Here is a 21,883-nt window from a genome sequence, read left to right as displayed (position 1 = left end):
TGTAACAATGAGTGTAATAGTGACGATATTATGAGTTGGGGTAGAACATGTTGATTTTGTGTATTTTGGCACAGGCAATTCGACCAGATCCAGTTGATCTGTGAGGCTCTTAGCCATAGGCAACTTGATCTCAGAATGACTGGATGTCTTGTTCTCAGTTGCAACTGGTTTCTTGGCACAAGCTGTAAAACAGTAGGGACATGGGGAGGTGGTCGAGCAAGACAGGTGCATTAGACAGCGGGCTGTTGCGTCGATCACTTCCTGATTCCTGTGTCTCCTATTTATACCAAGATGTGGGTAGGTATATGCTGTGGCGAGGTTGGGCCGACACTACGGCGATCAGCCGCGCAAACGTGGTGGTCTGGACCAGGCTCGGGGGCGTCCAATATTGTCAGACAGACATGCAGCCTTGCGTGAGTTGGCCGAGTCTGGGGTCACACACCCACAGAGCCGGTCGAGGACGAAGAGATGGTGTCGCAAAGTGGTGAGGAAGGCTTGGACGCCTGCGGTGAGCCAGCCAGCAGCCTAAAGCAATTGGCTTGCTTTCCTTCGCGATGGGCTGTCAGCCGATCGGCCATCTTTCTCCCATTTGCGAGTATGAGTGACTCAAGTATATAAGCTTGCCCCTTTCCCTCTGTCAGCAACGCTTTGGTGGTGCTCGCTTCTTTGGGTCTATTTTTTCTTGCGATACCGAATCTTTGGGCCGTTTGTCTCACAGCACGGCACAGCAGCAGCGAACCTCTGATCGTCGGTTCAATGTCACACTCCCCAAGCCTTGTTTACAATTGCCTATAGGCCCAGGCAGGCTCTACGGCCCCCATCCGGCTGCAGTGCACACACCCATGTTGTTCCGCCCGCCTCACTTTCATCAATGGCTTGCCCCGGCAGTCCTCTCCAACCATTGATGGTCGATGTCAGATGTGGTCTCGAACTCAATACAACCCAGCTGACAAGCTTGATAGAGCCCGATACAGCTGCTGCTATATTCTATAGCAAATATGCCGATCCCTCTATCAAGTTGCCACCCGGTGTATAGTCCAATCTTTATACTTGGAGCGAGCATGTCTCGGCATCGGGCAACCATCTCCAGGCCCAGGTTGATACAAATCGGCTGCCTTTCGACGAAAATGACGAGGCATTGGTTGATACGAGGTGAGGTGGTTGGTGTTACAACGGGCCAGGGAAACCCAATGTGATGGAGTAAGCGTGATACCGCCGTGCCTGTGATACACTCCCATCTCTCTTCGTCTGGACTCGCATGCAAGTGCCGCGGAGCTCCAATCAGAAAATATTCGTACCAGCGGAACATGCGCACGCAACCGTGATGCATGGTTGCTTTTGGGCCTTGTTCTGGACTCGGAGGGTTGCTGCGAGGGACATCGCTATCAATGGTTTAAGCCTCAGAGTACTACTCTATGGCGGCACGCTTGCTTGTGTATATAAGCAGTCAATCCGCTGCCAACATGCATACCTTCGTACATTACGATTCATCCGACATTGTTCATGTTGCTCGTCCCGGCAGTCTCCCTAAGTCACCGCTTTCGTCCTCGTTACTGTTCTCATATTGCTACCATGGCGCCCGCCGATTTGCAGATGGTGCTTGTTGACTACAGGGGTCAAGTCATTGGTGCGTCCTTGCTTCCCTTGAGCACACGTTGAGTAAGTTCAGACAGACTGACTTAGGGCTGCTTTAGAGAACTGCGAGTTCCTCACTGCCAAAGATGAATTCATCTCCATCATCACGGCCAAAGAGCCGAGTGGCAAGATCAAGGCCATCGCCATCCGTACTACTAAGAGCAGTGAGACGCGAGAGCCTCTGATCGCCTCCGACCCTTTCGACACGGTCCAAGAAGCCATTGCGTCCCTACACGCGAAGTCCTCCGAGGCCGTCCAGCTCTACATCATGACCAATGGCTACGCGGAACCTCGCGACCTCGATGAGGCCAAGGACGATAAGCTTGGTGATGATGATGACGACGATGATGAGGATGACGACGATGCATCTGTCGTGTCCAGCGACTCGGCGGCGTCGAGCAACGCCCCGTCTGTGTGGAGTGCGACCTCGGATACTGCCGCTGAGGTAATCACTCCTGCACCAACAACATCCACCTTCTCCTCCTCCCGAGGATGCCGGCCAGCTCCCCCTTCGGCTATCAAAAGCCCCAAGAAAAGCAGGGCTACCAATGGCCGTAAATGTCGCAAGCCCCTTACTACTGCTGCTGCTTCTGCTGCTCGGAAACCCCACGATGATTACTACAGTGAGGAAGATGATGACGATGATGACGCAGAGCCTCCTCGCGTGAGGATCATCCACAACCTTGTAAGACAAACGGCAGCCCCTTCATTGGGGGCTGCAGGACGCCACGGGACTTCTCGCCAACCACCACCGCCGCCAGCTTGGGCTGGGCCTGGCGCACCTCCTCCACCGCCACCCGGATTCCGCAGTGGTGGTGGTGGTGCTAGCGGTGGTAAACCGATGAACGGTTTTGGCTTCATCTCGCTCTCGCAACCGGGCCCTCCTCCTCCTCCCCCTAACATGGGCGCTCACCCGCAATATGTCCCAACCCAAGGGGCGATGCCCCCACCTCCGCCGCCGCAACCCCACGGTCAACCGTTGTCAGGCCCTCCACCACCAGGGGCGGCACCGACACCGCCTCACATGGGCGGAAATGGCGGGGGCGCGAATCCCCGGCTTATACAGCTGGCACAGCAGCAGCAGCAGCTAGCCCATCGGCAGCAAGCCATGATAGTCAACAACGCCCATCATCCTTACCACACCAATGCCAACAACGGCACGCCGCCCGCCGCAAAGCTGCACGACGTCCGCCTCACCATCACCTGGCTCCACCACTCCTCCGCCCGCGTCCTCGAGACGGTGCGCCCCTCGCTGCGCGCCCTGCAGGACGCCGCCCTCGCCTACGTCCGCGGCAACCCGCACGCCTTCGAGAACGTGACGGCGGCCGACCTCGCGAGCGCCCCGCCGACGACGCTGCCGCTGCCGCCCCCTCCTCCTCCTCAAGCTCTTCTCGCTCGGCCAGGGAGCTGCGCCCCGTCGTTGCCCCCCCGCTGCTGCCGGCGTCTGGGCGCTGCGGGCCGTCGTCAAGCGCGCCTGGTTCGGCGACGAGAGCTGGGACCTCGCGAGCTACCGCGGCGGCGACGACCTGACCAAGCTGTTCGCCTCGCTGGGGGCCAGGGTTCCATCCCCCGGCTCGAGGTCGAGGTGGACTACCCGCGTCCGTAAGCGTGGGGGTGGGTGGGCCTTTACGTGCGTGTTTCTCGTACGGTCGAGCTATTTCTTTTAGTGTTCTCTCCCCCTCCTCTTCCGTCTTATTGCTCCCCTTATAACGATCTAGAAACGACCCCATTCCGTTTTATATCTCTTCCTGCTTTCCATGGGCGTCTTTGGTGCAAGGGTGGGCAAATGGGGGGGTTCCGCCGCGGGTTATTAGCATGGGGGAGTGTGTAGCCATTGGCTTGTACATTTTCTAGGTCTGGGGGTTGGAAGTCACGAAACGTCAATTTTACACATAGGCGGACATGCAATAAAGCACTGGTTCTCTTTTCCCGGCGTTCGTGTTATACTGCGGGTTGTGTTAATAGCCTGCCGAGCCATGGGCTCCCCTTACGACTGCCCGGGGAAGCCCGCGCGATCAACCAGATGATTCAACATCATCAGAAACTACAGTTGAGTCCGGGCAGCTCAACAATTCTACTATAGACACGATTTTATGCCAAGAAGAGGATACTTTGGGATCACTATCAATTTCTAGGGTGCGGCAGATTCTAATTTCACCCCTTTTTCTTGGCGCCCCTTTATGATACAATGAATGGCAGCTAAATATCATTCCAGGGAGCAATGGTTACTCCCTCTACGCATTCTGCTGTCATATTGTTCCAGACATTATTCAATTTATTCCAGTTTTTATACGTGATGTTTACTCTAGTGGAAGCAACGATCTCTCAATGCAGCGTTGCGGAGGAAATCGGATGGAAATCGAGTGTCGCCAACTTGGCTTGCATATGGGATCAGGCGGTCTACGACGGTTTATCCTGTGGAAGCGGTGAGGTGAGGTCAGAGAGGCTGAGAGAGAATTTACACCGCTTTCCACATTCCACCCCGTCGTTCGGAGACGCGAGCACGGAGAACTGGCCGAATAGCGAGCCACCTCGGACATCATCACCGTCCTTCGGCATCAGCAGTCCATGTCCATCCAAGCTCTGCAGGTCGAATTGGCCAATCACGCCAAAGCTAACAAGGCGCACAAGTCATCTTCCTTCCTTCTCTCAAGTTTTTTTAGTTGCTTTCGCTGCGGCAACGTCGTATCGGGAAAAGCCACTCGCAGCGAGTTCTGCACCGGAAGTCTGTTCGCCTCACTATTATTATAATTCGGACTAAGTCGGGATGAGGTGCATGCCGCTGCATCCGGATTTGCCCAGGGTACACTTGACATCTGCCATTCTCTAGTGATATCTATCTAGAGAAGCCTATCATGTCGAGCTGCTTGGTGCAACACAAGAAGGTTTGTATCCTATGCGCCTGTCTCAGACAAGCCCAAGCCACCTGCGTCAATCAAACCGGGCGACGACCATGCAATATTCGCTGAACAACGGTCTTCAGCCCGCTGCAGTGTCCCAAGGCCAAAAAGAGTTCCAACCCCGAAAGACTGCATCACCCAGGGGGTCATGTGGGTAGGTAAGCTTACTTGGCCGGGTTCCGAATATCCGGGAGGCCGTTCGGTATTAGTTTCTTCTCTCTGAGCCCTCATACGTCGGTCCTCCCCATCGCTGGTCTGGATATCTTGCTGGCTCGCCATAGTAGTATGCGGAGGGAGTTCCCATACTGCCGCTTGACTGCTGCTGAGCCGAACGCCAAGGGGGTGTCGACCCCTGAGACGTCGCGGGGTCCATGGCGCCCCAAGCAATACCCGACTCTGCAGAACGAGGCGTGTAGTAGCCCCAACCAGGTGGCTGCTGCGTGGTGATCGGGTATCCCCATGCTGGAGTCGGAGGCTGGTATTCGGCTGTTTGCATGTTAGTATGACCCATACGGCAGTTGTTATCAAAGGTTTCTCACCATAACCAGGCGTACGACTCGCAACATCGCGCGTCAGCAGTGCGTTGTTGTCTTGCGTATTCGTATTAATGACTTGCTCTTCCGAGTTACCGCTCTCAACCACTCGATTGACAGTCTGGCCTGTCTCCGTTCGTATGCTTGGAGTCCAACGGTCGATCCGTGTGCCATCAATGGCCGTGTAGTGACTTCCCTTGGCTTTCTCGTCGAGCGCAGCCTGTCTGGCCTGCCGGGCCTGCATGACCTTCTGCTTGCGGCCACCCTCCCACTCGGCTAGGGTGCCATCAAAGCCCAAGTTGCGCTCGAAGACGCGTCTCTGGGTTCTGGTGATTCGAGAAGTGCCTTGACGCTCAATCTTGGCAAAGCTAGTCAGCGGAAGGAGGGCCTTAACAAAACGTTGAGGATTTCCATAAGTGGCCGACAGGAGGTTACAAGTGAAGAGCAAACAAGAGAAGGAAGGAAAAAGGAAGAAAAGAAAAAGGGAAGTAACACTTACGAAAGCCAGAGCAGCCTTCTTGTTCTTCTCGATCTTTCCGAGGAGCTCCTCGATGTCCTCGATGTCGATGTCGTTTTCGTAGCTGCCGCTTCCATTGAGTGTCGTGTTCAGCTTGGTCGCGAAGCTCAGAGATCCCTTCAGGTGGGCGCCCTTGCACACCAGGGCGCAGACGGCCTGGAGTTCATACGCATTCCAGTAACGCGGAACGTCACGGTCATTATCATCATCATTGCCCTTGCGGACATCGTCATCGTCGTGTGCCGATGATGAGGCCATGATGAGTGTGTTGCTGCGGTTGGGTTGCGGGAAAGAGAAGCGGAAAGCAGAGCAGTGTCAATTTAAATCGGATCTTGATGCTGATGCTGATGATTTCGACAGGCCACTCGCTACGGTAAAACCAGAGTGATGCCGAATCGGACTCAGATCCTGGCTTGGACAATGTGATGAGATGGCTTGACCCGCTCACTGCCTGTCGAGGTGAGTGGATGTGCAGATGGTCAAGGTGGGAGCATATGCCTCTGGATAAGGGCTACTTATTTACTTCCATCCCAAGACAGTACAGTCTCGACGATCAAGACAATGGAAACTGCTTCAGTCATTAAAATGAGGTTCTGCAGTGGGCAGGTAGGTAGCTCTGGATCGGTCGAGTGCCCTTCGACACACACACACACCCTTTCTTCACGAGACCTTCATCCGCACAGGAAAAGAACAATTGTTCAAAGGTGAGGTGACCATCGTTAACTCCCTCTGGTAGATTGGTGAACATGGATTTGATAAGTTATTATATTCATGTGATTATTGTCGTTGTCCAATTTCAGTACGATATTGTTCAGGTTTTACCCACCTTTGCTTTCCTCACGCGGAAGGCATCTGTTGCTCCCATCCTTCGCTTACAGGGACTCCTGCTGTGTGAACCGACCCTTTCGTTCCCACCTCGAACACACACCTCCCACGGACCGAGGTCGTCATATTCGATCCCACACACACAGCACCTCTCTGCGCCCGTTGTTTAGTTAGTATTAGGGGCAGCAGCGAATACAAAGAGCAGCAAGCAGTAAAGTTGGTATTGTGCGGGTAAAATCAGTAAAGGTATGTGTATATATATAGATATTCACGGCTCGGACTTCAATTAGGCCATCACAGCCCATCAAAATCCAGTTCATTTCAACCCAACATGCCTTCTTCGGACGGAGAACTATCCTGTTCTGCTCAGCCGCAAGTCTATAGCCTGACAACGCCGCCCAGATGCCATAGTGATCCTGCTGATGCTGCCACCCACCCTCCTGGCCCCCTTTCTCAAGCCGACCCGCTCGCTTGAGGCCGCGGTGATTCTCGAGTTTAATATATGCCCTGGGTTCGGTACTGGAAGGTATCGTAACTGCAATCACCAAATTAGCATGCTTATCCAAGCCGAGGTACGCTCGGGAAAAGAAAAGGAGCTAACTCACAGTCGGGTGTAGTAACTACCCAATGACTTTCCGACCAAGTCCGTCTCCACAAAGTTTTCTGCCTCCTCGGCACTGAGGTGCAGCTGGAAGCGCTGCCTCAGCGTGTTGGTGACATGTGCGATGCCTACCGCAAAACAGGGCATCTTCGAGTCGCGACCCATCATGCTCACGAGATCGATGATTTTGTCCGCAGAACGACGTAAAGCTATACACCCAAATTTGTCAGTATTCGAACTTCCCGGCTGGCCATATCCTGCTGTTCAACTCACCTTGAAACGCTTGCTTGCACAGCTTTTTGAAATCTTCAAAATCTTCCGAACCCACACCACCCAAGACTTCCACGTATTCGTGAGTTAACTTGAAAGGGGCCGCCTCGAACCCAACTGAACCAGGAGAGTTGGACAGCATGAAGCCAAAATCAATGTGGATGATGTGCCCCTCGTTGTCGACGAGGACATTGCCGTTATGGCGGTCCTTGAGTTGGATAACGTAGGAGATGACACTGTAGGCAGCCAATGACCGCTTGAACGCATCGACCGCTGCCTTGTGGGCATCGCTTTCTATAGGCCCAAATGTCTTCACGAAATGATCCTTGAGCGTCGCTATGCGCCGTCGTGGGTTCGCTCCGGAATCAATGGTTGCCAAGGTCAAGCTTCGCTTCAAAGAATGCAACGACACGCCGTTTGTAATGGTCTCGACAAGACCAGAGGATTCGCCAGTGACTAATATTCGCATAAGCTTAACCCATACGGGAGTACCTGCTTCGACCCAGATTTTGTCGCACACCTGGATCAGCTGACAAGCAAATGCTTCTTGCCGAAGATCTGCCCCCGTCTTGACGATGACGCTCACCAGGTCCCAGCTCTTCATCCACCCGTAAGGAGACGACTTGCGAATGCGCTCTTTCTTCTGCTGCCAGGCTTCGCCGAAGACTGCGGCGCTAGGGTCATCCCTATCGCCTTTCCGCTGAACCCCTCCCGTCATGGCATCGTTCTCCATCCGCGCCTGGCCCGCACTTTCGATCAAGGCTGGCTCCAATTCAGGCTCGGGTTCGGGGTTCGGGTTCTCAGCGGCGGCGGCAGCGGCCGCATTTGCAGCGCTTGCTCGCGCAATGATCAAGTCGAACGTCGGGCCTTGGCCGTCGTCCACGTCGAAATTCTGTTCCTCGAGGCTCTGCATGCTCGCAATGATCTTAGCTCGGATAGCAGCAACCTCGTTGCGTGGCCGTTTGCCGCTGGTGGCCTCCAGCTGAGCGAGCATTTGCGACGCGGTTCGCATGTGGGTTGCTAAGGCAGAAAAGTCCGGCTGGTCTGCTGAATTGCTGTGCGGGTTGGTGATGGTCATTTTCCTCAGAGTTCCTGAAATCCCCGGGCTGCTAGATCGCGAGGTAGAAGTGGCCGAAGTTCTCGGTGTCGTTGTTGTCATATCCGATACATTGGAGATTGTCGTAGTGCCGCTAGATAAACGCACCGGGTTTGCTGGCAGCTTGCCGTTCTTCTTGTTCGCCGCGTCATCATCAAATGGCTTTAGCATAGGGGAGCTACCAAGGTCACCGGAGGTAGGCTCGAAGACGCTGTCAACGATCGGGTTAACCGACTCCCCGGCTCGTCCGCTCGCCGACATTCTCGGCGCATCGCTTAGATCAAAAAGACGCTTCCGAGTACCCTGCTCGGCCAAGAGGGTTGCAATCAATCTCTGGTTGTCTGCCGAGTCGGGATCAAATGTGAAATCGTCTCTCAGTATCTCTACCATCAACAAGAACGGAACCTTCTCCGCACTGTTCAACACTGTGGCCTCCGCAGGATTCACTCTCACAATTCGGTGGTGGCGACTTCTCGAAGGCGAACCGTCGACTAGCGTAGGAGGACATATTACGGGAATGTCCAGTTCGGCGGGCAGATCTCTCGCGATGAGCGCCAACTCTGCGCGCAGGGCGCTGAGGCGAGCTTGTTTCGGGACGATAACGAGACGATTCGAAATGTCTTCGAGTGCGGTCAGGAAAGCTGTCTGGCAGCGGAAGTAATTTTGGCGCAAAAGACGAGCTTTTTGTATCGAAGTCATTTCGGACTGATTCAGGAGCGTCTTGACATGGTGAGAATGTCTACGTGAAAGGTTGTCGCCTGGACGAGGGAAGACCGCTGACATCGGTGTCGCTGGTTGCGTGGCCCTGCCTGGAGTACGTATATCAGGCAGCGGGAGGGAAGACGAGCTCAGCCGCGCATCAAGCAGTTTGCTGTCAATATAAGCCGGCTTGCGCCCATTCTTGTGATCCGGCGCATCTTTCGGCGACGAGCTGGCCGATGGTGTACGTGTTAGTGCGGCAGGAGGCGACTTGGGTTCCGTCGGTGATTTGATATCATCGTTGTATAGCGAGCTCGTTGTTCGGTGCGCCTCGCGGCGTCTCGTGGACTTCGTTGTCCCGGCGGTCACAGTTTGGCTTCTCGTCGGTTTAGGCGTAGGACTTGTTTCCGAGATGACGTCGCCATCCGGCTGAGTCCTCCTCGCTTGCGCGACAGCCAGAGGACCAGCCCATTGCGGCAGCAGCGGTACTCCAACACTGGCTAACACGAAACTTGCCAGAACCGTAACGGGGAGGATGTTTTCCTTGATCTTCTCCTGCCTTACTGTATCCGAGTGACCGAATACAATGTGTTGTACCTTGTTGTACACCCTGCGGCAGGTTCTGAAAGCTTGTGCTTGGGGCGTCGAGGCGAGGTCGTGCAAGTACGTTTGAAACAGCCAGAATGTCTACACATCGTCTCAGTATTCCCGTTCGTTCGTTCTTCTTTCTGCCGTCAAGACAAGGACGGGGGTATCAAACCAGTAGAGCGGCAGTGACCGATTCCTCGCACAGGTCCAGCAGGAACTCCTCCAAAGCCATAGACTCATTGTCGACGCTGATTATAAGGTGGCATAGCTGGGGGAGGAAGAACTCGATGTCCTCGTAGGGGAACTGCCGGAGCTTGGAGCACAGGACATAATGGATGCCAACGTGATCTGCGTAACGTCTAGAGGGGGGGAAGACGGGACAGCGGTGGTGAGATGGGCGAACGTCCTAGAGCGGGTCGGGGGGCCGGGGCTACTCACGAGAGATAGGAGACGGATAGAAAGGGATTCTGGTTGAAGACGTCGCTCTCGATGAATCGCTGCAGGAGCTTCCACGACATAGCGAATTGCCGTCACCGCACGCACAGCCGCTGGTTAAGAGAATGGGTCAGAGAGCGGGACGAGCGGCCTCATCGGATTTGTGCATTCAACCTGGGATAGAGCTCTGTCATGTCATGGCCCATGGGGGAAGAGGGAGCGAGGCGAGGGCAGAATTGTTCTTTTATGAATCGGGGAAGGATTGGATTGAGTGATCTTGCGGTCCATTTGAGGTGAGGTACTGGTCCAAATGAATCTGTCCACCACGTCCTGGTCCCGGTCCAGGGCTAGTGTGCTGGTGCCAGTGCCAGTGCCAGGGGTGGGCTTCTGTGCTTGGCTTGGCTGTGCTTTACTTGCGCTGTCTGTCCGTCCGTCCCCCTTCCCAGTCGGGACTACGGTTACTGCTTCTGCCACCTAAGCTGCTACCTGGGACCTAGGCACAGCGATCCGCCAATGAGCAAATCCAGCGGTGCTAACGGCTCCTCGGCGCTGCGGGTCTGACTTTCATGCGTACCTGCTTCTGCTTCGCTGCTGCTAATTCGGTCTTAAGTAAGCAATCGTCAATCCCTCTTCCTCGGCCCTTCCTGGCCCAACCTTGACTCGAACTCTGCCAGGCCCGCCAAGCCGGCCGATGATTCGGCCTAGGCCAGTCTTGATCAATAGGGAGCCTGCAATTCTCGTACTGTATTAGGTTCAGGCAATTTAAGCTGGGTTGCCTACATTATGTCAGTACCTGTCATCCGTGAGCTTGTATTGATCAATCGATTGATCGATTGAAGGCAGACAGGTACCCTTGACGGGCTGTATGTATAAATCACGTGCTTACTGTGCAAATGCGATCTGCAATTGACGAGGCATCTATGAAAATCAACGCCAGACCAGAATACATCCATTGTTTAAGAAGAAAGGCACCACATACGGCGTTATCTCGGATTGGTGAGCAGGTTTGTCTTTTGATGTACGCCTCGACGCGTTCTGTATCTTGTTTTTCCCCTTACCAGGGGAGCAGGGAGAGGCCTTCAGATATACGTATTAGGTTGGAGGCTCCATCTTACCACGATATGATGGATACGCCGGTGAAACAGCGGCTTGTGCTGTTGCATTATAAGGCCCAAACTGTCTTTGCGCTGTGGGTTACCTTGACGAAGTACCCAACTTACATCATGGCAGCTGCTCACTTGAGCCATTCATTAAGATATCGCGAAATCGCAGTCCAGCCGAGTCAGGCTGCCAGAGGTTCACGAGTGCGTATCGCGTTCATTGGCGAGTGCACGTACAAGCAGCAATTTCGCATATCGCATAGGGGTCATGTATTGCTGGATCAACGACCTGGAATTCGGTCATTTGTATTAGATTTGTAAACGACCAACCGACAACTCTCTCCGGAGGCCATGCCGTGTGAAGAAGGCTCAAAATGCCACAAGTCAATTTTTGGAGCAACAATTCGCCCTGGGAATCCTCAACGCCGGAAGTGTATGCTTAACCTATCTGAACGCCGCCAGGCGACCCAACCGTCGCCCTCATAATTCATACCATACGGACCGTAACCTCGTGAAGACGCAAGAAAGGACATGAGTAATGGTGGTGCGATGCGCGCGCCGCCCCGCACCGTCCCGCCCCCTACGATTCCGATTTCTTCTTCCTGCCACCGCGTCGCTTCTTGGGCTGCGGCTCAACCTCCTCTTCGCTCTCCGTCTCGACCTTGGCCTTGCCGGCCCGTGACGTGTCCTCCTTCTCGCTGACCTTGGACACGATGTCTCGCAGGAAGTCCCACTCGTTATTTGAGTCTATAGCTTGCTTGAGCATCTGCGCCGAGATTCTCTTGGAGTTCCTCTCCTTGGCGACGTCGGCACTCTTCGTGACGATTTGCACCATGAAGAGTTCCAGGGCTTTGCCGACGGCGATAGGTGTTTGCTGGGCGACCTTACCGACCTCTTCGTCTGCCTGCATGATGCGCTTGATGCGCGCCGTCGGGAACTTCGTCTTGACGGGAGACGGGGCGATCTCGGCCTCCTCTTTCACCTGAGAAGCCTTGCGGGGTGGCATGGCGCTGATGGGTTCCGACTCAGCCGGGAATTCGTGTTTGATTGGTGGCCGCGACGCAGGCGACGGCGGCTCGAGTGCTGGTGCAGGTGCAGGTGCTGGCGCAGCAGGCGTATGTGCGGGCACAGGTGCAGGCGGCGGCGGTGGTTGGTATTGGTTTACGTTGTGGTTTGCTTGGTATGCCGATGGGAAGTAGGGTTGTGGTTGCTGCTGCTGCTGCTGCTGCTGACGTTGATGTTGTTGTGGTTGTTGTTGTTGTGGGTGGCTGCTCGGTGCCTGTTGTTGGTGGTACTGCGCCTGAGGTTGTGGCTGCTGCGGCTGCAACTGCAAAAGGCACCTGCTGGTGCGGCTGTGGCGGCGAGTATTGTTGTGGGAGATAGAAGGGCTGCTGCAGTGCGGCGTAGGAGGACGGGGGTGTGTTTGTCGCGGCTGCTGGTGGTGCTGGTGTAGGCCGTAGTGGTGCGTTTGCTGCTGCTGGAGAGGCGAAGAATGTTGCGGTTGCGGTGGTTGCGGAGGATAGTTCTGCGGGAAGCTGCGGTGGGGCTGCAGCGTCCTTAAGTGTGGCTGCAACGAGGAGCTGGCGTATTCCACAGGGATGCCGGAATGTGCATAGGTCGGCAGCGCAACTGGCTCTGGCCCACTCGTGAAAAACGAAGACAGGTCAGGACTCCTGGGTGCATAGGAGGCTCCGTCGTTCTCGGCTCCGGTTGACATGCTTCTGGAAGGTGTCGGCTGCCTGTTTCCCTTTGAAACCTTGGGAGGGTGGAAGTTATGAACGCGTGGGATGGAGTTGTGAAGGCAATTGTGTAAGTATTGGTTAGATGGGTTGGGATGAGTAATAATAAGCGCGAAGTCGAGGTCGAAGTCGCATCTGACCGAATGAGGGGCTGGCTACCTAGCTGGCGGGCGGCGGGCGCAAAGGCAGCGACAGAGTCAGAGGCAGAGGCAGAGGCAGATTGAGATTGGCAGACAAGACAAGAGCTTGGTGCTGGGGGGCAGGTGCCGTTGGTGTGCTTGCACTGCACGGTCTCCGGTCTACCTGCGCTTGTTGGCTCTCTCTCAGACTCTCTCTCTGAGTCGCAATGGGGTCGGTCGAGCTGGGCTGAGAGTACCATTTAAATACAATGGTCAGGGGTCAGTTGAGTCCTTAGCGGAGAGAAGGCTTGCAGGGGTCCCCTACCCGCTACTTGTTCAGCATAGCCACCATTTCCCCGTCTGCTGGTAGTTCGCGTCTGGGTCTTTCTTTTCTTCAACGAGTCTACTACTGCAGATCCCATCACCACCGCCGCGACCCCGTCCTGATACAAGTGTAACTATTGTCCGTCCTCCTTGTCATCGTCGTCCTCATTTCTATCTTCATTTTCATATACATCCATTTCACTTCTCATCTTTGCTTTCCCATACCCATCCCGACAATGCAGCACCCACCCACCTCAGCATCACCAGCATCAACCCTCCATATGGGACTCTGTATGGGCCGAACCGCCTAGCTGCTACAATAGCGCTCCAATGTTGTCTGCCAATAATGGCCGGCTGTGACTCGCGTCCTTACCTGAAAAAATCTTAATAAGATGGCAACGCCAAGAACTTATCGGTTCCATGGATCTACTTGCGGAAGGACTAGAGAACCAGTCCCGGCTGAAGTCAGCACAACTCCTTGTCTGCATACGGTCTTTACCGGCGATGGAGTATATGAATGAAGGTTTGCATATCAACACCCTCAAGCGAGGCGTGTCTTTCTTCGCCCGTCATTTGTGTTTGTTTCACAACAACACCTGGAGTAAGCACCTCCTGCAGTGCAGCAGGGTATCACTTCGATACATGTACCTATAATGCAACCAACCAACGCCCGACCGGCGTGTGCCATGGGTGATGACAATCCAATCAGAGCTTTTTTATTCACGGAGACCTACTATCAAGGCAGAGCCCGAAGCCGCTTGCATCTGCTCTCAGGTTTCGCCTCTGCCTTGTGGTCGCTGAAGGTTTACTTGATCTAATCTGACATGGCACGGGTTCGCATTGGTTCGCATTGCATGGCCTGTCCAGGCTGCCAATCTTATTATTTGGCGTCTACCTACGCCTCTTTATTCTCCTGTGCCTTCTCAACATTGGCATTATACCGTGATGTTCTCTTTGATCCGTTCGACCAAGGCTTTCAGCCCTTTCTGTCTGTCTACTGCCGATGTGCACAGGAATAGAGAGGCCACGGGCCATGCATGGATTCCTCCTTCCTCAGCTCGGCTGCTCGCTTTGACCCCGTGTGTCTCCCAAAAATTGGACAAATCTTCGACCTCGGAGGCGAATACTTCTTCTTTGCCATAGGCCACGTAAAGCCCGCCAGAGGGACAGGCTCTTTTCCACCACTTTGCGTCTCTGCAGTTGCCTGGTGATATCAGCGGGTCGTCTGCCTCGACTTTGCCATTTGCGTAGTCCAGCGCATACTGGTGCAGCCTTTCTGCATCGAGATAGTCGCTAGGCGTGTTTCGGTGCCTCGGGGATATCAAGGTAGTCCAAGGCGATATGAAGGCGGCCATACGTGGTCGTTCCAGGCGCCAGTCACCCGTCTCGTTCAACTGGTTGTTTGCGTCATGTTTCATATTGGCCCGGTGCAGCAACAAACTCAGCATGATGGTACCACCGGCTGAGTCACCGCTGACACAAATCTTAGATGCATCTCGTACTGTTGTCAAGATATGCTGATACCCCGCAATAGCCTGATGCAGCTGTGTGGGAAACGAATCGTCGGGAACCAAAGTGTATTCCAGCGCAAATATAGCAGGATTTCGATATCCGCTCTGGGCGAGTAGCGTTACCCACGTGAGGAGGAATTCGAGATAGAAATAAGGAGATCCCATTGAAAACCCGCCGCCTGCATATTGACGTGTGAGCGAAGTGAGACGTTCTGGTCTATTGACTGCCTGACTTACCATGGGCGTAATAAACACAGACATCAATTGGCCTGTTTGGATCTTTGATTAGCCATACACCCCGGCACCTGTCCTGTACCACAGTCAGCATTCGTTTATTCTTCTTGGCGAACCCGGGAGTGAGCGAGAGTTATCCTTACATCCTCGTATTCATGCCAGTGTATGGGAGATCTGACGATGCCATGGCGAAGCATTCTGAATCTCAGAAACGGCAAGGCGACATGTCTTGAGAAGAAGACCCGGCCGACCTTGGGAGGGATGTTGGCGAATGCATAACGAACGCAACGGACCACGAAGTCTTCAAAGGGAGCGGCTCCCTGCACGAACGGGGTTTGCTGGCTGCGATCGGTGAAGTAGCGCTCGTAGATGAAGCTCTTAGGCAGCTTATAGACTTGGGACTTGTGTTAGGACCACCCATCTAACCGAAACAGCATAGATATATGGTATCTCTTATACTTTTCTTCCTTCTTTCTCTCCTCTTGTGTGTATGTGTGGAAAAGACCGGCAGGCAGCTCAAGCACTTGCACTTACCGAGAAAGGGAAGACATTGAAATACTACTCCGAGTGTCTCAACGAGTCCGACGTGGATGAGAAGCTGGGGTGCCAGGAAAACGCAGAAAACCAAACAGTCGAGGTATGAGACGGGCCCTAGGATCATGTTGGCGACAGCAGCGGTAACACCTCCCCCACGAAGAATATACGGTTGGACTGTTCTCTCATTGATCAATATGTTCCGGTTGGAATTCTCATGAAGTCTTATGTTAGGTATGTAGCCTTGGGGTTCTGGAGTATGTGGCCTGAAGATAGATAGGTATGACAACTAAACAAACAAACTCACAATCGCTTGAGGCGAGGACCTTGAAGGTTGTAGAGGCGTCCAAACCAGACTAATCAACTAATGACGTCGAGGACAAGGGTCGATGGCATGTTTTAGGCCGGCTACCGCCCCAAACTTAGTATTCAATTGGAAACAAATATGTTTCGCAAGCCGATAGTTTTCGGAATAGCCATCACAACGAACCCGTACAGCTTCATTGATATTCGTTTTATGGAGGCGGACAGATAAAATTTAGTCTTAATGAGTGTAAATAAACATCTTCTAATTCGATCTTGCATTCGCTTTCAAAAGACTCTATAATCTCTACTTGCCGTGAAGCCGGTTCTCAAATGCATCCTCATATCATGACCAATCTCGTGAGGAATAACAGCCCGCCTGTTTGGTGACTCTAAAAACCCGTCTTCGTCTAATAAGGAAACATCACATCGTAAAAATCTTTCAGTCTTTGTCTTTGTCTTGGTTTTTTCTTTTTAGTTGTGGGCCACCTGCAGGATCTCCTGCTCCATCTTCTCAAACGCAGGCACGACCTTGCCGTACTGCTGGAAGATGCCGTCGCGGTAGCCGTCGTCGACCTTCTGGATGGCGCCTTCCTCCTGCCAGCGCTCCGAGATGAGCTCGTCGAACGTCTCGCGATCGGTCCGGCGCTCGAGCGCCCAGACCGCCTTGTACGCGCCGCCCAGCGCGCACGCGTTGCCGCCCACGTCGAGCTTGTAGACGCCGTCGGTCCCGCCCAGCACGTCGCCCAGCACCCGCGAGATGGCCGGGTTCAGCGAGCCGCCGCCCACGAGGTAGATGCGCCGCGGCTGGGCGGGCAGGTCGGAGCCCGGCGGGCCGCTGCCCAGCAGGCTGTGCGAGCGCAGGCGCATCGAGAGGGCCTGCGACTCGACGATGATGCGGGCGTCCGTCTCGGTCTTCCACTCCTCCTGCGCCTTCTGCAGGTCGGACCCGTCCTCCGCCTTGCTGGTGTACCGCCAGGTCCCCGCCTTGATGTTGGGGACAATCTCCGGAAGCGGGAAGTACAGGCCCAGCTTGGCTCGGTCGCCCTCGGCCTGCACGTCCAGCGGCAGCGTGGCCATGACCGACTTGTTGAAGTTGGCCCAAGGGTCGGGCCCGTCGGGCTTGGGGGAGTCTGTCGCGCACCTTCTCGCGCGCGAGCCCGCCGTTCTTGTAGCAGAGCATGAACATGTACTGGCCGGGGTTGCAGGGGTGGTTCATGAAGTGATACGACGGGTGAGGCTTGTATGTATGCGTGATCATCAGGAACGTGGAAGATGTGCCCAGTGACACGATGGCGTCCATCGGCCGAAGCGGTAGAGCGAGGATGGTTGCTGGGTTATCGCCCGTGAATGGCACGACCTGGCACTCGGGACTGAAGCCGTACTTGTCAACAAAGTATTGGCTGATGCCGCCCATACTGCCGCCGCCGTCCAGGCGCACATCGCCGAGCTTCCTCCGCAGATCCGGAACACCGTCTTTGCCTCCGGCGCAAAGCTCGAGGAGCTCGTCGCTCCACTTGGCATTGCTGATGTCCCACAAATTCATACCGGTGACGTCACTGATGTCCATGGGGGCGATGGCACCGAGGAACACGGAGGCCAGGAACGAAGACACCAGTGAGATCCGAGCAGTCTTCTGGTAGACTTCGGGTCGGCGCCTTCGCATTCTCATGATCTGTGTCCCCGTGAAGCGCTAAGAAAGAAAATTGTCAGCATTGAGGACACCATAGGACAGATAGATGAACCGGTAAGACTTAGGCTGACGTACATGGTGTGCTGCGCTGCCCGTGACGTCGGCCAACTTCTGCTTTGAACCCAAGTGCTGGTCGTAGAAATCGCATTCGGCCTGGGTGCTGTGGTCCTGCCAGTTGGGGCCGAATTCGTAGGCGAATGCGTCCTTGAGCTGCTCCTGCAGCGAGCCCTTATCCTTGCTCAGCGCCTTGAGTCCGGGGTCGCCGGGAGCAGCCCAGAAGACGCTGCCGTGCTGCTGGCACGAGCCGCTGATGCCCCTGATGTCGGCGACGGGGCACTTCTTCTCCACGAGGCGCGAGAGCACCAGGTCTACGGCCTCGAGCCACATGGCCACGGGCGCGAACACCTCGCCTTCCTCCTCGTTGGTCTTCACGCCCTTGGTGATGCCATACTTGGGCCCGAAGTCGGCGTCGAAGTCGACCTTGGCCTCGGAGACGACCTTGAGATCCGACGAGACCACAATGGCTACAAGTTGGGTGGTGAGTCGTAAGCGTCATGGGGGCGGGCGCGTGGAAAATCATTTGCGGTTATTACTTACCCTTGAGCTGTTGGGTCGAGAGATCGAACCCTATGTATAAGGGACCGGAGCTCATCTTGTCTGGGTGTATTGGCTTGACGCCGGCTAAAAGCAACGTTTTCAGGAGTGCTTATGTATGTAGAAAGCTAGTCTATTTGACTTGGGGAACAACACAAGGGAATGGACAGAACAAGTGAACAGCTAAGAGAGAGGTTTGTTTAAGTAGGTACTTAAAGGGGACGTAAGGGGATGTATGCCACAAAAACGTGTACCTCGTGAGCTGAAGGGAAATAAGGATAAAAGCAAACCACGACAGAAAATGGTGCCACAACCATCAGAGCAAGGTGGCTCTTCACGATGCGTATCCGGAGTCTTCTTGATGCAAGCTTGACGCGGGGTCCCCACTATGAGATCAGATTACCCAGAGTCCGAGAACCGTAGCCACTGTCGAGACAGGTTTTTGGTGGGGAGGCACTTTCCGACCGTCAGCCTTCCACTGTGGCTCTGCTGTAGCCTTGCAGTATCACATTCAGCCTAAATCCGTGCATCGATCGATTCGTCTGGATCCTATCCCGGTACGGGGGGTTTCCTTACATAAGTACTGCGTGTGACCTGTCACCTGTTCATAGGCGGACGTTGAAACCATTGACTTACGTTACTTACTGCCTGTGACCTTTGGCGCAGTTCAGCATAAGTCATGCAAGCCAACCAAGTATTCCAGGAGATTTGCGGACTTTTTATTCTAGTATAGCTCAGTTTGGTAGCGTAACGCAAGGTGACTGAATCGATTGATCGATCTATCGTTGTAGAATGAGTTCATGGCGTCTCTTCGCCCCTATGCAAATGTTGGATCCTTCCATCGTTCTCAACGCCTTCTGATGCTGCAAACCTACCTTCTCGAGGTGGTAGAATACATATAATGAGACTTCTCTTAACGAAGTCGGTCCAGACTACTTCATATCCAGCTTGCTCCGTACTCTGAAGCAGATTCTTTTGGTATCATAGCTTTTTGTCCTCTTCCGAAGTGTGGCCAGGTATCCATCACTAACCCAAAACGCCGTATAAACGAAGAAAATAGGGTGAGACAACGGAGGTTGTGCATGGCCCTTTACTGGTGCTTGTGGTGGTGACCATTGCCATCATCGTGATCATGTTCCTCCTCGGGTTCCGGGCTGGCTCTCGGGCTCACGTCGCCAGGGATAAACTCGTCGAACTTGGGGGCGACCTGGGTCTCCCTGGGCACAAAACGTACCCGGACCTTGCGAACACCACGGACTTTGCCGCCCACGCGAGCTCTGACATTGTCCTCGACATCCCTCACATGCTCAACGGTCCAATCCTTGGGCACGGCGATCTCGAGGTCGACGAGGTAGTTTTGGCCAGATTTGACTCCAGTCACTTCACGAAGTTCAGTGACGTGACCCTCGGGCACATCGGCAAGAGCATTGCGGGCCTGCTTTCCAACCGAACCCTTGATCTCATCGTCTATGCTGCGGTCGGCGAGTTCCATTACGGAAGCGACTGTGTTCTCTGCACCTGCCTTGATGACCATAAGCGAGATGATAAGGCCACCAACAGGGTCTAACCAAGCTGCATTCTGCACAAAGTTGGCACCAAGAATGACGGCGAGTGTGACGATGCCGGTAAGACTGTCGACTCGATGATGGACGGCGTTGGATGCTAAGACCGAGGATTTGCGCTCACGTGCAACTTTTATAGCTGGGGTTGTCAGTCAGTAGCTGTTCCCTCTCGGCGAAGCAAGTGATTGATGATTAGGGGGTGCCGCTTTAAACTTACTTGCGTGGTACAGCCATTCCTTCACTGCAACTGTCCCGGCAGCGAGCCAGGCAGCATGAAGACTTGGTGCACCATGACCGTGATCATGTCCATGACTGTGGCCGTGGCTATGGGCATGTGCCATCATCTCTGCTGCAGCGGCCGGATCGAGGAAGAAATGGCTGTAGAGTGACAACACACTGCCCCAGCACATCCACATACCGCCAGCCAGGAGCATGCCAGATACGCCCAAAGAACCCAAGCTCTCAATCTTGCCAAATCCAACGGGAAACTTATCTGTCGGCGGTCGCAGGCTCCAGGAGATGGTCGCAAGGGTCAGGATATCGGATGCGAGGTCGGTAACGCTGTGAAAGGCGTCGGCGACCATTGCTTTCGAGTTGAACATGTAGCCACCTACGCCCTTGGCGACGGCCATGCCCAGGTTTGAAGCAAGGCCAATTCGGGTGATGCGCACGCCAGCGTCATTCTTATTCTTCGAGGTGAGATAGACATTGTCGTGATGGTGGTGATGTCCGTGGCCGTGGCCATGGCCGCTGTGGCCTCGAGTCTGGGTGAGAGCTGCCATGGCTGGAAATGAACGGAGGAAGCGACGGGTGTGCGACGGGCGCAATAGTAAGGGAGTGGCGGGGGCGGTTTGGTCTGCGACTCAGTGGAAGCAGAAGAGGTTTGGAGAACACGGTAATGAAGGGACTTGTTATGGCGATGTGTCCTCAGGTGATCATGCTGTAATGATTGTGTTGTTCCGAGGGAAGGTGACGGAGCTGGAAGTAAGCCACTCCCATTCGCGCTCCAACAAGCTGTAAGGCGGCGGCTGCAGCTATTACTACCTCTACTTGGCCCAAGCCTCAGGGCTGCCGCCCACGGTCGACTCGACATTGCGGAGTCGGCAACATCAGTCGGCTCAGGGGCAAAGGAGAAGGGCCTGCGACATTAATAAACGTGCGCAGCCGATTTAGCCTTTTTGCTCAACAACGGAGGGGCGGGAGAAGGGAATGGATATGCAGACTCGTCGACCTGTGCTGTGACCGATCATGCTTGTGCGCGGTGTGTGAGAGGCCGAACGGCAGCAGCACTCTTGTAAGTATGAAAAGTAAAGGTGTGTGTCAAATCTGGAACGCGCCGATTTGCGGATCCTTGAACCTGGAAGTCTACGCAACCACCGACAGGATGCCCGGAATCAGGCCACACTATTTCGGCCGGCCTGCCTTGGCTCTTTGCATTTGCATGCTGCCATGGAGGAGGAGGAGGCAGTCTATATCGGCCGATATCGAATCGGAGTTTACAATCCGATTCCGCGGTTATTACTGTCGGCCGCCGCATTCACGTCAATTAGGTAGTGGAGGCGACGATTGAGAGGCAATCGAACAATCGCATGTCGTGCTTCGTGCTTGGCACACACTGACTGACACTAAAAACCAATGGCGATTGGAAACCAGCCATCAATGTTGCAGTCCTTTCATATTTGCTAGCTGGTTCACTGTGGCCAGTGCAATTTGGACTCTGTTCAGGACTTGGTTTTTATACTGAAGGACACCAAGCAGGCATACTATTTATTGGGTTCCCTTTTCCTGTGTGGTATCACTCTGTATACCGTTACTAACGGAGGTATATGTTAAGTAATACCTCAACTCAAGCAATTGCACTGGACTGCTCGAGAGCTCTTTGACGTTTCTTATGTACATCTAACAAATGAATAAAGAAATTCATGGGACCTCATTTAATTGAAATTCAATCAATTGCCTCTATATGAGGTGGCCATTGATCAGGTATATTCCAATGCCACCTATTTTTGAATGTTTTCGTTGTCAGAGAGGTACTATGGTTAACTGAGGAAGACAAGTGAGTGCTGGCGAC

General features: G+C 54.2%; 7 protein-coding genes across 7 annotated transcripts; 1 reads left to right on the top strand and 6 right to left on the bottom strand.

Moving 5' to 3' along the window:
- Positions 1 to 1,572: 1,572 nt before the first annotated feature.
- PG997_003599 (uncharacterized protein) lies at positions 1,573 to 3,241 on the top strand (the record flags this gene model as incomplete). The annotated part of the gene is made up of 2 exons (XM_066807914.1): positions 1,573 to 1,627; positions 1,695 to 3,241. 2 exons carry the CDS (start codon positions 1,573 to 1,575, stop codon positions 3,239 to 3,241), a joined length of 1,602 nt encoding a protein of 533 aa, XP_066671532.1.
- Positions 3,242 to 4,740: 1,499 nt separating this feature from the next.
- On the bottom strand, positions 4,741 to 5,843 carry PG997_003598 (uncharacterized protein; the record flags this gene model as incomplete). The annotated part of the gene is made up of 3 exons (XM_066807913.1): positions 4,741 to 5,021; positions 5,090 to 5,456; positions 5,568 to 5,843. 3 exons carry the CDS (start codon positions 5,841 to 5,843, stop codon positions 4,741 to 4,743), a joined length of 924 nt encoding a protein of 307 aa, XP_066671531.1.
- Positions 5,844 to 6,905: 1,062 nt separating this feature from the next.
- Positions 6,906 to 10,182, bottom strand: PG997_003597 (phosphatidylinositol 4-kinase PIK1alpha; the record flags this gene model as incomplete). Its single annotated transcript, XM_066807912.1, has 5 exons — positions 6,906 to 6,945; positions 7,016 to 7,220; positions 7,285 to 9,763; positions 9,837 to 10,023; positions 10,103 to 10,182. 5 exons carry the CDS (start codon positions 10,180 to 10,182, stop codon positions 6,906 to 6,908), a joined length of 2,991 nt encoding a protein of 996 aa, XP_066671530.1.
- Positions 10,183 to 11,779: 1,597 nt separating this feature from the next.
- PG997_003596 (DNA polymerase epsilon subunit C) lies at positions 11,780 to 12,916 on the bottom strand (the record flags this gene model as incomplete). The annotated part of the gene is made up of 1 exon (XM_066807911.1): positions 11,780 to 12,916. One exon carries the CDS (start codon positions 12,914 to 12,916, stop codon positions 11,780 to 11,782), a length of 1,137 nt encoding a protein of 378 aa, XP_066671529.1.
- Positions 12,917 to 14,316: 1,400 nt separating this feature from the next.
- PG997_003595 (uncharacterized protein) lies at positions 14,317 to 15,787 on the bottom strand (the record flags this gene model as incomplete). The annotated part of the gene is made up of 4 exons (XM_066807910.1): positions 14,317 to 15,071; positions 15,130 to 15,202; positions 15,270 to 15,520; positions 15,661 to 15,787. 4 exons carry the CDS (start codon positions 15,785 to 15,787, stop codon positions 14,317 to 14,319), a joined length of 1,206 nt encoding a protein of 401 aa, XP_066671528.1.
- A 650-nt stretch (positions 15,788 to 16,437) lies between these two features.
- Positions 16,438 to 18,308, bottom strand: PG997_003594 (xylulose kinase-like protein; the record flags this gene model as incomplete). The annotated part of the gene is made up of 4 exons (XM_066807909.1): positions 16,438 to 17,085; positions 17,108 to 17,656; positions 17,732 to 18,180; positions 18,254 to 18,308. 4 exons carry the CDS (start codon positions 18,306 to 18,308, stop codon positions 16,438 to 16,440), a joined length of 1,701 nt encoding a protein of 566 aa, XP_066671527.1.
- Positions 18,309 to 19,340: 1,032 nt separating this feature from the next.
- On the bottom strand, positions 19,341 to 20,594 carry PG997_003593 (Mitochondrial metal transporter 2; the record flags this gene model as incomplete). The annotated part of the gene is made up of 2 exons (XM_066807908.1): positions 19,341 to 19,951; positions 20,030 to 20,594. The coding sequence occupies 2 exons, from the start codon at positions 20,592 to 20,594 to the stop codon at positions 19,341 to 19,343; spliced, it is 1,176 nt and encodes a 391-aa protein (XP_066671526.1).
- Between the last annotated feature and the right edge of the window lie 1,289 nt (positions 20,595 to 21,883).

This window comes from Apiospora hydei (genome assembly GCF_038363865.1).
Source record: "Apiospora hydei strain CBS 114990 chromosome Unknown utg000004l_segment0_segment0, whole genome shotgun sequence".
NCBI classification, from domain to species: Eukaryota; Fungi; Ascomycota; class Sordariomycetes; order Amphisphaeriales; family Apiosporaceae; genus Apiospora; species Apiospora hydei.
This window is presented reverse-complemented; position numbering and strand designations above follow the sequence as displayed.